Source organism: Montipora foliosa, chromosome 11 (genome assembly GCF_036669935.1).
Source record: "Montipora foliosa isolate CH-2021 chromosome 11, ASM3666993v2, whole genome shotgun sequence".
Lineage (NCBI taxonomy): Eukaryota > Metazoa > Cnidaria > Anthozoa > Scleractinia > Acroporidae > Montipora > Montipora foliosa.
The window spans coordinates 18,332,410-18,347,409 of NC_090879.1; the positions used below are offsets into that span (position 1 = coordinate 18,332,410).

The window sequence follows — 15,000 nt, forward strand, 5'->3', positions numbered from 1 at the left end:
CGACTATATAACAGACTGAATCCCTAAGAAAGCGAGTTACAGCATTTAAAGCGGCCCACCTTCAGCCGACAGGCATTTCGACCGTGTTTTTTTGTTAGGCGTATCGTAGCGATCTGATCGGATGAATTTCAGTTTTGACGGGATTTTCATGTTTGAAAATTGTTCCTCGGCACAAGGGTACGGTGAACATGGGCCGTGAATAAACGATTTTAAATGCTAAACAAGACGCCTGGTGGCGTTTACGTGGGATGCTACTGTTTGTGTAAAATGTGAAGGTTCATTGCAAAAGTCACTGATCCCTGAAGCCGACTGAGTGTCACGAGACGTGATGAAAGCGCTAAGGAAGGTTAAGTGTGATGAGAATCGAACATTTCCTTTGCGACTTCAAGCGTTTTCAGGAATCAACCTTATTTGTACGTGCTCACATTTATGACGCGCAATGTGTTTCAAAATTCACACTTTTTCTCACTTGAGCTGTTGAAATGAACACATCTTGTTTGAAATTAGAACAAAATGTATTGAAATGCAGATACTGTAGTTTTGAAAAATACGTGTTCATGGTAAATCACGTACATCATTGTACAATTGAAGTGTAAGACATACTGACATCTTTGGGAATCAGCGTGAAATACATTTAACAACGATTGCAACTTAACATAAGGAGTAAGGCTTCTTTACGCAATTGCTAAAACTACGTTCAAACTTGCGAGCATCATAGCTTCACTGAAAATGTATGTAGAGCACATACGAAACGTCAAGTCATAATCAAAATGAACACTCGGTTCAATATGTTTATCACTGCTGTTGTTGTCTTATTTTTGATAAGGAGTGTTTTGTCCGACCCCCGTTGCCCCACCTCAGAGAAAAGATTGCCTGCATACTCACTTTGTGGTTGGAGGTAGTTTTTGGGCAAAGCAATCTATCAAGTACTCCATTACGTCTGCACTGTTCCACTCCTTTTTCAATTCAACTGCATTTAAGATGCGCCCCTGGTGGTTAAGTTGTTGCAAATGCAGGGTACTTACAGAGAAAGTTAATAAAAGAACAAAACACGTCTTAAGGACTGAAAGGGACGGGACGTTTTGGGTAGGTTAATGAAGTAATAACATGTTGAGCACATAAGCTACCGCATGCCAAATTAGATAATCGGATAACTCCGTACTTCCGTGGCAGCTATTCTATTGGCCGTAGAGGTCCCCAGGGAAATTCTCAAGACCTTTTATACGCCATTGCATCCAAATTTCTCAATTCTCTCAAGTCTACTGACTCAACAATGTCTGCAAATTTCCCCACCCTCCTCCCCTTCGGTAGTGAAGAAAAGTAAACGAAGATCGAAGACCCCGAAAAACGAAAACGAAGATCCCGAAACACGAAAACGATATTTCAGATTTTTGGGAAATCATCGTGCGAAAATGAACTTTGAACCCGTCCACACGTATCCGTGTTCGTTTGAAAACGCAATGTCTTTCTGTTTTCAAAAAAATTCCCGTCCGCACGTAGCGTTTTCGCATCGTTTTCGCCCGTCCACACGTATACGATGAATCGATTTGAAAACGAGTGAGAGATACTTTCAGCACGAGAAGATAAAATTCGTATCCCCAAGCGGCCATGTAATGTTCTGTTTATTATATAGATATTCATTCATTTTAGAAATGATGAAAAAGTGGTGAGCAACCGCTAAAACACACATGTTTTGTAACATGAAACAAGATATGAAAGTTATCAAAAATGTCAAATTTGCAATAAAAATGTTAATGTAGTAGCGAAGAATTATATTAAAGCACAAAAGTATCTTACAATCAAGAGGAAGCTCTCGTTTTATTAGCTACTAGTGTTCGTTACCATGACGACACCTATATTCTAACATGTGAAAGATAAAAATGATATGTTCACTGCGCGCGGTGAAGATATGATTTTTTAGAAAAAAGAGAAATCAGGGTATTTCATCAGTATCTATATAATAAAATGAATTTCACGCTGATGCCCAAAGATTTCAGTATATCTCCATTTCAATACATTTTGTTCTTGATGAAATGGTATATGAAATGAATCATATATGAACTGCGGATATGAAATCAAGTGAAGCTATGATCTTCGCAGTTATGAGCGCAATTTTTACAATTGCGTAGAGAAGCCTGAAAAATTCAGGACTTAAACGGGGTTCAATTCTCTACGCAATTGTAAAAATTGCGTTCATAACTGCGAAGATCATAGCTTCACTTGATTTCATTTCCGCATTTCATATATGATTCATTTCATATACCATTTCATCATTGATTCATTTCTCACGGGACCATTAGAACCCACAAATGACCAGCTCCCAACGTCAGTGGCGTCATAGCTCAGTTGGTTAGAGCGTCGCACCGGAATCGCGAGGTCACGGGCTCAAACCCCGTTGAAGTCGTGAATTTTTCAGGCTTCTCTACGCAATTGTAATAATTGCGAAGATCATAGCTTCACTTGACATTTTGTTCTTCTTACATGGAATGCCCCCTGCAGGGCAGACCACGTTATAAAATGGGAACCGTTTGTCTTTCCTCGTATCCACAAATCTTAATGTTCGTAGCTACAATTGTAGTTCCTGTAAGGTCTGTAAAGTGTTAATTTATAGAAAATATAACGGCATATTTTAGTGTTCTCATGTTAATTTTACGTCATCCAAATGCCATGGTCATTGTCACTTTTCAGGCTCTCTTGGTTACTTTCCCGAAATCCCGAATTTCTATTGTCGATCGCCTGGTTTCACTAAAGGTTAAGTGTTGATGTCCATTTTAGCCATGAGTACCTGTTACAGCTTTCATGCCGTCGTTGTAATCGGTTCCATGGAAAGGTATTCGGTGTTTGTGGGGGTTTTTATCGTTCACACAACGTGTCAAAACTACCGTAGTCCTAATGGCACCGAATGATGCCCCGAAAATTCAGTTTGTAATCCCATTTCAATTGGATAGAGTCTTCATATTAATTGACTGGTAAAATATTTAAAATTTTCAAAATTAGAAAAACAAATTATTTTCGTAAATTCGCGCAATTATTGAGACCAAAACAAGATACATTCCTAAGGTTACCGTGTACCTTCAGGGCTGTCTAGTGAAACGGATGTAGCGCTTTCCGATTACGGTGCAGATATCCCAACTCAATCCCAACCCTTGTATTAATGTGACAGCTGGAATATTTCATTTACTAGTCGTGGGAAAAATATTTCGAATTGTAAAATTCCCCAAAACTGATTTGTTTGAAATCAGTTTATCTAGCCACTGTCAAAATTTGATTGCAACAAGCAAAGCTTCTTTGAGTTGTAATCTTTACATTGTTATCTTCAAGGCAAAAATTAATGTTTAAGAAAACAGCACATAAAGAAATGCCTTTTCTATCAGACGAACGACTGACTCCGCTTCTCCAAAAGGGACAAAATATCAAGATTTGTACATATATAGCAAGTTGTAAATATCTATATCAAGATCGCTATTTATGTACTAAGATTTCATAATCAAGATTTCTAAATACAAATCAAGATTTACAAGTACACTGAATCAAGATTTACAAACACAAGTCAAGACTTCTAAATACACACAACAAGATTTCTAAATACGAGTCAAGAGTTACGAATACACATCACATGGGCGTCTGGAAAAGCCTGAATCCGAAACCGGATTTCTGGTTGAAAGCAGAACTAGACCGCGTGGTGTCCCAAGATATGTCATTACCCCTGTAACAACGCCTACTCGTTGGGTCAGTTCCTTTGTCGTGGTCCCCAAGAAAGACCGACTTCGGTTGGTACCGGAAGCCGCGCATGCCCTTTGGGATTCGGCCAGCCCCATCAGTCCGCAGAAACCCGGTATGTACAAATCGAGAAAGAGCTACTGGCCATTGTCTTTGCGTTCGAAAGAGTAGACACATACATACATGGTACAGATGTAGTCACAGTCGAGACAGATCACAAAGACCGTCAAACCCCTGGAGGCAATTGTTCGTAAAGTACGCAAAGCAGCACCACAACGGCTTCAGCGAATGTTGCTCCGTCTCCAAAGATACAGCCTAGAAATAAATGTTTCTCAAGGACATCCTCAGCAGGGCTTTCACACCGGAAGTTAACGTGCCTGCGTTTATACAGGAGCTTGAGGAAATAGACCACAAGTCCGCACTTCCAGTTACCGAAGCTCGATGGCGCCAGATAAAACAGGCTTCAGCAAATGATCCTGTTTTCCAGGAATTGCGTGTGGTAATAGAGCGTGGCCTTCGAAAAGAAAGCCGTCCCTTAATGCCTATATCCTTACTTCGATGTACGAGATGAACTCACGTTTGAAGGTGAACTACATGCTATTTAAAGGGCATCAGTGAACTGGTCCTACCAGCCTCTATTCGCAAGGAACTAATGGTAGTGACTCACGCATCCCACATTCGTGTCGAAGCATTGCATCTGGTTTACATGTACGTCACGTAATACTGCCGGCTAAAAAGCATTTATATCATATATAAAAGCAAAATATTTAAAAAGGAAAAAAATTATGTATAATGCTAATCTTTAATAATACGCCTATCACACAATAATGTCAATATAAGTATTTTGGAAAAAATAAAGTGTCACCAATCACTGTTAAGCAGAGTGAGGGAACGGATTTTACATTTGAAAGGCTGTAGGGACTCAGTTAGGCGAAGATGTTCACGTAGACTATTACAAGTCTTTGCACCATTGTAACTAAAGCTCTTTTTCAGTGATTCTGTTTGATGGCGGGGAAGCACAAATTTGGAGTTTGCAACCCGCAGGTTAGACTCGGTCGAGCTCCCTACAGTACACCGCGCACCGGTGGCTCAGTTGGTTGGGCACCGGGCTGTCACACGGGAGGTCGTGAGTTCAAATCCGGCCGGACCAACACTCAGGGTCTTTAAATAACTGAGGAGAAAGTGCTGCCTTTGTAATTACATCTGCAAATGGTTAGACTCTCTAGTCTTCTCGGATAAGGACGATAAGCCGGAGGTCCCGTCTCACAACCCTTCAATGTTCACAATCCTGTGGGACGTAAAAGAACCCGCACACTTGTCGTAAAGAGTAGGGCATGTAGTTCCCGGTGTTGCGGTCTGTCTTCTGCGGTGTATCCTGGTGGTTAACCTCGCAGGGGACCTATGTCCTATTGTTACTCCACCATGTATGTATTCATACTCAATCAGTAAATAATACAATAGCTCCTTGTATGTATTCATACTCAATCAGTAAATAATAAAATAGCTCCTTGTTCGGTGCAATGTTGTGTTTTACTTTATTCATGACCATTGCCTTACGCTTTAATTTTCTTTTCTCTAGTTTCTTCCAATTCAACAGCCACACTACAGTTACTCCACATACCACGTTCGCTCTACAACACTGCTGCTGCAATAGACCATATTCGTATTCTCAGTATTGGACTGGAACTAGCTTGCAATGGAGGCTAATGCGGGGGAATATATTAAAAAGTATTTGCATTTGAAAAGATTCCCCCGCATTAGCCTCCATTGCAAGCTAGCTCCAGTCCAATACCGAGAATACGAATATGCTCTATTAGGAATCTGGAGCAACGACGATAAAGACTGGAACCAGAACGCTAAAAGTCAGAAGATTTAATGAGCAAAAACGCTAGTAGAGCAATGGACGGAAACCAGAAGTTGCCACTTCGCATGCTAGAAGAGTAGTCCCTGCCAGATTGCTAAACTAATCATCTCTTCGAGAGAAAAGCTAATTAACAATATAAATGCGGTAGGATCAAGGCAAGCTAAGAAAGAAAACAATCCACTTCCGGTTGCCATTGGTGGCTCAAAAACACCCCTTGCTTGAGCTCCCCACTAAATGTCTCTGTAACCACTTCACACAGGTTTTGCATTTTGGCAAAATACTTTGCCGTTGTCTTGAAAACAACATAAAATGGCCAACATAAGATTTAGTAATCTGTGTTCTATCGTACAAACAGCTTGACCTCATGGTGTGCTTTCCCACTGAATTCAATTACCAAGACTTAAAAAATGCTTTTCTTGATCAGGAGAAAACCTTGATTTTTCTTCTTCGATTTTATAGGATTCCCTTAGCAAAAAAACTACAGCTGAAACATGTTGGCCTTAACGTATATTCCTTGAACTTTTTTCGGTAAGAGGTATATCTCTTTCCTTGATGTCTGTAATACTGCAAATTTTTCTGCCGGAAGTAGCTGTAACGCACTACACTTGTCACTTACTAAAACACATCAAAATGAAGTTTTTTTTATTTAATCTTAAAAAAACAAACAAAGACTTAACATTTCTAAGACCTTGGGCCCTCAAAAATATCTTACAATATATTATTATAGTTTTTTGGTTACTACCATTTCATGATTTGATGAGCAAGGATGGCACAGTGGTGAGAGTACTCACCTCTCATCAATGCGGCCTGGATTTGATTCCCAGACTTGGCATCATATGTGGGTTGAGTTCCTTGGTTCTCTACTCTGCTCCGAGAGGTTTTTCTCTGGGCACATCAGTTTTCCCCTCTCGTCGAAAACCTACCCACAGTTTCACATGATTTTGACTTCTGCACAGGGTAACCAATTAGTGCCCAGGTTGTAAATACAGTTGACAGTTACAATGTCATCGTTAATTCCAATAAATTAGCAAATTTTCAAATTTTTGAAAAGTACAAAGTTTTGGATTGTTTTCTTTTTGTGACTGTATATCAAATTCTATTATTTAAAAAATAAATTCTGGTCAATTCCATTGTATGTACTGCAAAATGTTCTCTTTTTTCCTGCAAGGAAGAAGAAAAGACATCAAAGTCTACAAAAAGAAAAAATGTGGTTTTCAATTTTTTTTTATTACTGAGGCCATTATCAGAATTTTCATTTGGATTTGCCAAATTTCGTTTGAAACCAATGCATTTATTACAATGAAAAAGTTAAAAGAGTGTGTCTAAACCCAAAGAGATTTTTGAGAATTGTGTAAGTACAATTCACAATGGCAGGTACCAAAGTCAGACCGGATCAACTTGGATCGCTTACCTTGGTTTGAGCAAAAAACGGTTTTGTAAGCCAAAACTATTCGACATGTGCCCCAATTTCACCAAGGTTAGCTTAAAGATTAGCGCTGGGGTGATTTCTTGAGGACTTATCATTTTTTTAATGTTGATCCAAGGAGACTGATCCAAGTTGATCTGGTCCGACTTTTGTACCTGCATATTCACAATGCCATGGAGAGTGTAACTATGACAAAAGGGCCCATGGTAACAAAGTTCAGGGTGACTCAGGCATATAATTTAGTCATAATGCACAATATACAGGCAGGTGCTTGTTATAAAACCTAGTTACAACATTCTTTCCTTTTACAACTTGATCAACAGATGTGACTAACAGTTAGAAATAGCCTTGTAACCTTGACCACATTTCATAAAGATCTGGGAAACAACAAAACTCACTCTGTTTCTCAAAAGTCCCAAATCTTTTCTGGCTCAAAAAGCCATTTGGTTGCCATCTTGGCAAGCCGGTGTTTTAACATGTTTTCAAGATAATAAAAAGCAAAACGATTGTGAAGTTTGATGACTTAAAACTCCTCCGGTCTTAAGATACAGAGACCCCCCCAAAAAAAAGGCCCAAAAAGTTTTGGGTTTTTCAACAAATGGAACCTAGTATCTAAATCTTACTTAAAAATTTGGTTTTATCAACAGAGTTGATAATGTAAATTGGCCACTGTACAGAGATTCTAAAAGCTGACGTTTGGAGCATTAGCCCTTCGTCGTTACTTACACCTCTAGAGCATGAATTATGACTAACAAAGGAATATACTGTTACTAGTCGTTACCTTTTCCTCTGATGTAACACAAGAACAACAATCAAAAACACAGTTGTCCCAACAATGGAGGCAAAAATTAATATCCATGGAAACCCATGCTGAAATATAAAATGGAAACCAGGGTTTACAAGGTGTTGAGGTCAATAGCTTTCCACCAACGTGGTATAAGTTTGATTTCTGGAAAATGCTGCATATGGGTTATGTTTGTTCATTAATATTCTCTTCTCTGCTCCCACGAGAGGATTTTCTCCATTCCCCCACCCCCTTATTTCATTTGCAGCCTCCCCAGTAGACCAATGTGATGAGCTGGAGAAGCTAAGACTTACATAAAATGACTGTTATTATTGGTAAATCAGCCTGGTGTTTTCAACTACACTGTCATAAAATATTTTGAAACCACGAGAAAGTAAAAGAATTCATTGTTAATAAATTTACCAGTGACTAAAAAAATCAGAGTTGGCAATTTTTACCTTCACTAAGCATTTGTATCCAAACCAGCCTGAATTACATAAACACTCTGAGAACCCTTCACAACAAGAGAAAATTAACATAATTTATTATAAAACTTCATTCTGAATTATGACCAGATGATGGAGCCTGGTTTATATATAAAACATCTTTATTCCCAAAAGGGTCATAATTTTAAATGCACTCAGTCATTTAAACAATTTGTTATAAAAATGAGCGATAAAAAATAAGAAGAATGACGTTTTGACGGGCAACCTTAAAACCCGGAATCACAGGTCATTGTTTTACCAATACAGAGAGTAAAAACTATCCTAAACATTCATAAAAGCTAACCTTAGGCCTAAAAACGTTTGTTTAGGCCTAATTAGGCCTAAGGTTAGCTTTTATGAATGTTTAGGATATTTTTTACTCTCTGTATTGGTAAAACAATGACCTGTGATTCCGGATTCCGGATTCCAGGTTTTAGGGTTGTCAAGTTTCGACCGTTCCAGGGTCATTTTCAAGTTCAAGTTCATGGATAAAAAATTTCACATACTGGTATATACAAATTTCTGAAACAATGGAATGAAAGGTAAAAAGCTAAGTATTTACATACGAACAATAAAAATAACAGAATTCAAAAATGAAGTGTAAATAAGAGGTTAAGAGAATGAAAACTATTCGTTCTTCTTATTTTTTATCGCTCGTTTTTATAACAAAATGTTTTACTAAGAACTTATATTACTTCAGTCATCTAAAGTTATGAATATTATGACAAGTAATTTGGTTTGTTCTCTTCACACTTTTACTTAATTGTAAGATCTTTTAAACTCATTCCAATTTGTAATTAATTTATCAGATCTAAATGCTCCACTCAGTCTTGTTTTCTCTAACTCAATAATAATTATTAATTTATAAACTGTACTTCCTTTACATAAATTCCTTCGCACAATTATAGGCCCTAATTATTTAGTACTAAAGAGCTCAATTAAAAATTTTGTGGCAGGTTTTTTAAAAATAATTAAAGGGTACATTGTGCCATTTTGAATAAAAATGACTAAAAACAAACATCACTTCTGACTAAGTTTTCCCTCTTTGGATTTCCTCATCAATGAGGTTCAGAAAGCAGAGCTTCAAAGAACAAAACTTAACGTCAGCTAACCCACAGGCAACATGTTTGGAAACTTTGTCAACATACCTGGACCATTGGCTACACAATGAGAATTACTTGGACATGTAACTGAAAAAGGAAACATTACACTGTAAACAAAGAAGTCGTATGATAAGTTGGTAAAGTGCTGCAGACTCATCTGCTGCAAACTCAACCTCTGATTTTTCTGAAAGGAACTTGAGATGATTTTTCCTGAGAATGGTTGTTATTCGGGTCTCTTCGTGAAAAAGTACTTCAATTATCGAGTTTTAAAAAAAAAAAAAACACGAAATTGAATAATCAAGATGATATCACTTTAAGTTAACTCTCCCTTAGGGTTGCAAGAATAAGAAACAGAACTGCATGAAAAAAGGAAAAGAAATTATTGGATCTCAATACAAAAGGCTATGAGTGTTAGCTACACCAACCTCTGGGTCTTAATAAAAATGGATATAGTGTAATATTTGTATAAATGACACCTTACTCTTCATAAGAAAGACAAACTATGAACTTGATGTGATCCAAAACATGTTATGGAAGATGCGCGAAAGTAAAGAGGGTGACCACGAGGTTGGGGAGAGATTTTGTGTGTGGAAGATTCAAGAAGCAAGCTGATGGATTAGTGGAACTGGTGGAGGAATTGTGTGAAGAGGTGGAAACGGTGAGAGTGTTATTTGGGGGATAGGGTGAATGCAAGTGGTGGCTGCAAGGCAGCTGTGACAGCAAGAGCAAGAATTGGCTGGGTGAAGTTCAGGGAATGTGGAGAGTTGCTGAACTGAAAAAGGTTCTCGCTGAAGGTGAAAGGAATGGTTTATTGGAGTTGTGTAAGAGTGGCGATGTTATATGGGAGTGAGACATGGTGTCTGAGGGAAAATGAGATAGCAATTTTAAGAAGGACTGAGAGAGCAATGGTGAGAGCAATGTGTGGTGCAAAACTGATGGAGAAAAAGAGGACAGAGGACCTGATGGAGATGTTGGGATTGAAGGAAACAGTGGTTCAGATGGCAAAGGCAAATGGAGTGAGATGGTACGGGCATGTGCTGAGGAGGGATGATGGGTATGTTCTGAGAAAAGCGTTGGAGTTCGAAGTGAAGGGCAAGAGGAAGCGAGGACGACCAAAGAGGAAGTGGAAGACTCAAGTGGAGAAGGAGAGCATGCAAGAGCCTTGGTTTGGAGAAAAAGGACGCCATGAATCGAGCGAGATGGAGAGTGGGGGTTAGAAAGATTGCTGACAAAGTGAGGTAAATCTGGCCACCCCCGTTTATGGGGATAAACCCGGATCAAAATTGGATTGATGATGATGATTTCAATTTATAAAATAAACAATGAAAGCATACAAGGACAAATAAAAGTCATGTTAAAAATATATGTTAAGTAATCAAAACATTCTGGGATTAATCCCTGGTGCTTTTGTTTTCCACTGTTCTTTTCTGCTTGCTTTTATGTCATCCCCCACCTGCATTCATAGTTGGGTGGGTGAATACCCTGATTCATTTATTGAAAATAATAAGCCTTACTAAAATTTGAGGGATTTTTGTCTCCTTGAAGGACTGTCATGTTTCTGAACGAAAGAAATGTATATTTGAAGTGTGAGTTTTAGATGAAAGATAGATGTGATGTTCTCACTGAAATGGACAATAATTATTGAAGCAATTGCCACTCATATAGACGCCTCACAAATTCAGGTGGTTACAGTTGGATTCGAACCCAGCTTAAGCTGCCTGAATTTTCAGGTTGCTGTAAGTGACAATATTATTATTATTATTATTATTATTATTATTATTATTATTATTATTATTATTGCGTCAATTGTCCAGTTAAATGAGAGGATCACATCAATCTTTCGGCATACTTGCAACAGCATTGAACTAAGAATAACAAAAAAGTTTTAGTTTTTAAAGGTTTTAATAAGTACCATTAAGAATTTTGCAGGAGTCTGCCCTCTGTCCTTTACACCACCTTTGTGAACCATTAACATAGGAACTCTTCCACAGATCATTGCCTCCTGTGCAATTGCACCTTGTTGGCAAAACCCTACAGTGAAGATGTTTATTGAGAAAAAAAATAAATATAAATAAAGATCATTTCAATACTGAAGTCTCCGAACTCAAATTACGTGGGGAAAACTCAAGGGGCCTAACTCATAATGGGGCAAAACCACTGGCTTCCATTTCAGGCATCATTGTAACTTTTGAGCAAAGATCTCCACCTGTCTTTTTTCTCTTTTTTTTTAGCCTGAAATTATTTTATTTCTGCCACTTCATACTTGGCCTCTGTTGTTTACAAAACTCCATGTAAAAAACAATCACCCGCAGTTAACGTTCTTCAATGCTTGAGTCAGCTCTCATTAACTCCCGGTATGTACAAACTGATTGACAAAATTTACATTTCTCTTTCCCAGTAAATTCTAATTACAGCGCTATTTTGAATAATGTTGAATCCTCAAACCACTTGTTTTATATGATGTCACGAACCTAGGATGGCAAAGAATTGTGAAGTTCAATCTGGAAGAAGTTGAAGTCCATTAATTTCAAAGTTCGCAATTTGGTTGTCTAATTCGCTGCTTGGTATTAGTATCCAATTTCCCAACGGACTTTGCAACGTGGCATGGTAAAGTAATGTGAAATCAACTGTAAGTTTGAAAAGGTTGTTTGATTATTATAAACATTTAATACTTACACTTCTGAGAGATTTCTGAGTCCCTTGAAACTATTCAAAAATGTGCTGCAATCACACTCTAAGTCAGGATTATCCGATAAGTATCTGAAACAGAGCATGGTCATAAATATTAAAAAATTCAATACATTAACAGATGCAATTTGTAGCTTTTGTTACTTTCAGATCAGACACATAAATTCCCAAATATGTCATGAAAGCTGTTGAATTTTTTTTTTTTGATACTTACATCCAACTTAATGCTTGAACATGCTTTAGTGTGGGCATGATTGTAAGTGAGCAGTTACTTAGATCCAGCCTACAAAAAAAAAATATAGCATGGAATTTTTATCCTTACTGCCAAAGAAACATTTTCATGACTTGTGCAGTTATATGCAATGTTAAACAAACAATGCTGGTACAATCTATGTAGTTACTGTAGTACCATCAGTACTATTTGGCTTCAGATATTTTCAGTAGTTTTAGTGCCTCAGAAAATCACGCTTGTGATGCATGACCACTCAAGCAAAATGCATCTAATTCTGCAAGGTTAAATTATTGTGCATGGTTGCAAACATGAAGTGAATTTTGTTATTGTTAATCAAAGGGTTACCACCAGACCTTCTCAAGTATGAATTGTAAAAATAATGGATTCTTAGAGAGGACGCTCCTGTTAACAATGTTCACATGACTACAAAAAAATCTGTTTCTAAAAGTATTACAACAGATCCTATGCTTAGTCCTTTTGGTGAACCTTTTAATTATCTCGGTGGTTTGCATGGAGAATGCAGTATCTTTAAATAATATGTATTTACTTAAAGTGCAGATTACAGACAAAAGAGAGAACTGATAATTAGCAATTAATGAATGAGGCTGAGTAGGATATGAAGAATTCTGCAGGTCGAGGAGGGTGTTATCCACCAAGGCCGAAGGCCGAGGTGGATAACATCCTCCGAGATCTGCAGAATTCTTCATATTCTACGAAAGCCCAATTCAATAATTGCTTTTATTATTCATTCAAAATATTTTCTTTGCTCAAACTTCTAAACCTACTCGCAGCCATTTTTATGCTCAACAAAAATAACACAATCTCGTCCCCAGCTTTTTTCGGTCAACGGTTCAATAATTTGCAGCGGGCTGCACTTTTGACGTCATTTTGACGTCATCGGTTCAATAATCTGCAGCGGGCTGCACTTTTGACGTCATTGATTCAATATGACGAAGTTTCTTTCCAAATTTGGTGAACAGCAGCTGGTTATGGTGAATTATGCGTGTGGTTTTAACCAATCAGAAACAGGGAAATATATTACATTTACAATGCTGGTGCAATGCTCATTCACTGCGAGTTCTCCATGGGAACACATGGGCCCAACGAATTGCCATGCAGCCAACTGTGTTGCTTTATACTGAGCTCAGTTGGTAAAGCATTGCATCAGCATTGCAGAGGTCATGAGTTTAGATCTTGTTAGAGCAACCTGAATTTTTCAGGTGTCTATAACAGACAATAATAATGCTTAATTTATTGTTCAGATAAGTGTAAGTATCACTTCTCTCTATTGAATACAGTATTGTGTGGGATAAGGATGTGAGTTCTGCGACATATTTATCAAGTGGACAGTCTATGCTCAAGAAGGATGCCTCAAAGGCAGAGCAAGACAAGCTAACCAATAATTGTGTGTCAAGTGTTTTGCCCAAAAAGGTTGCCATGGTTCAATTCATTTATGACTGAGCAACAAAAACCTGGACTCTGCTATTCAGCCTTTGTATTACATACTGGCTACTGTGAATGATCTTACATCCTGTTTCACAAAAGCAAAGGTTTCAGTGTCTTGGTTGCAAAAAAAGGTTTTTGGAAGCTTAAGCTTTCAGAGGGCTCCAGTTATTTAAGTACATTTAATACCCCACTGGGTGGATTTTCGCTGATTAAGGCAACCATTTGTCATTTCTTCCACACCCTAGGTATATGGCAACAAAAGTGAATGAAGCAACCAAAGCTCTCTGGGAAGAAGTCAGAGTGATGATTTTCTAGTACACAGTGGCTGATAGGAATTTAACAACATTTCTGGAAAGGTGCCATAAGTCAAACCTGACTCTTAAACCTCTGAAAGTCAAGCTCCACCTGTCAGGAGCCAGTTTTTTATCGGTCATTTGTTAACCGCTGAACGTAACATTTAATATCCAAACAACAAATTAGATCCATGCTGTTGGAGAATGCCTATCCAACATTTTTTGGCATGGTTTATCACTTAGCAAAGTTTCTTCCACTCCTGTTCACTGAATTGGAAGCTCTGCGTCGTTTTGCTAAAGATGCCAAATGGTGTTGGCTCTCAGTTCACAATAAGATGTGCTTTCATATGTGAAGCTCCAGTGCTCAAGTTTTATGACCACACCCAAGCAGTTACAGTTGAAAGTAATGCCTTGCTCACTACCCTACTCCAAGGAGGTCAGCCAGTTGCATTTGTCTCCAGGGTACTAACCCTACCGAACGTACTGTAACTGTGCTCAAATTGACAAGGAACCTACCTTTCTCAGTAATCTTTGCATGTGATCATGAGAACCTATCTATTTGTTGATACCTATCCATATGGTCAGGACATTGCTCATGTCAAAATAGATCAATGATCTCAAGAAGCTATCTATAATAAAGACCTTGCCTATGCCCTTAAAGTGGTACTACGACCAAAAAAAACAATTCTTTTTTTTCTTTGGATTTTAAAACTATGTTAACTAAACACTACCTGACCCAAGTTGTAAGTCCTGATTTTGAATTAAAAGAAACCTGTCTATTTTAACTGGAGTTTTCTTATTTATTGGTCCGCCATTACTAACTTTAAAATCTTGAGAGAACTGGGTTGAGGAGAAACTGATGTCAAAGATTCGCTAGTTTAAGGCAGCAATGCATGTATACGAGGCTGAATTAATATGCAGCACGGAAGTTTCGGGCTTTCAGACTTTTAAACCCGTGT

At 38.0% G+C, this 15,000-nt stretch overlaps 1 protein-coding gene across 1 annotated transcript in view; it reads right to left on the reverse strand.

Moving 5' to 3' along the window:
• Window positions 1-6,209: 6,209 nt before the first annotated feature.
• Window positions 6,210-15,000, reverse strand: part of LOC137976379 (all-trans retinoic acid-induced differentiation factor-like) — a 12,372-nt gene continuing 3,581 nt past the window's right edge. Inside the window, exons 2-8 of the mRNA XM_068823719.1 lie at window positions 12,285-12,353; window positions 12,059-12,142; window positions 11,295-11,413; window positions 9,428-9,469; window positions 8,253-8,308; window positions 7,792-7,880; window positions 6,210-6,745 (exon numbers count right to left, since the gene is read on the reverse strand). Coding sequence (XP_068679820.1) covers window positions 6,706-6,745; window positions 7,792-7,880; window positions 8,253-8,308; window positions 9,428-9,469; window positions 11,295-11,413; window positions 12,059-12,142; window positions 12,285-12,353 — 499 coding nt within the window. The 3' untranslated portion in view covers window positions 6,210-6,705. The remainder of the gene's footprint in view (window positions 6,746-7,791; window positions 7,881-8,252; window positions 8,309-9,427; window positions 9,470-11,294; window positions 11,414-12,058; window positions 12,143-12,284; window positions 12,354-15,000) is intronic.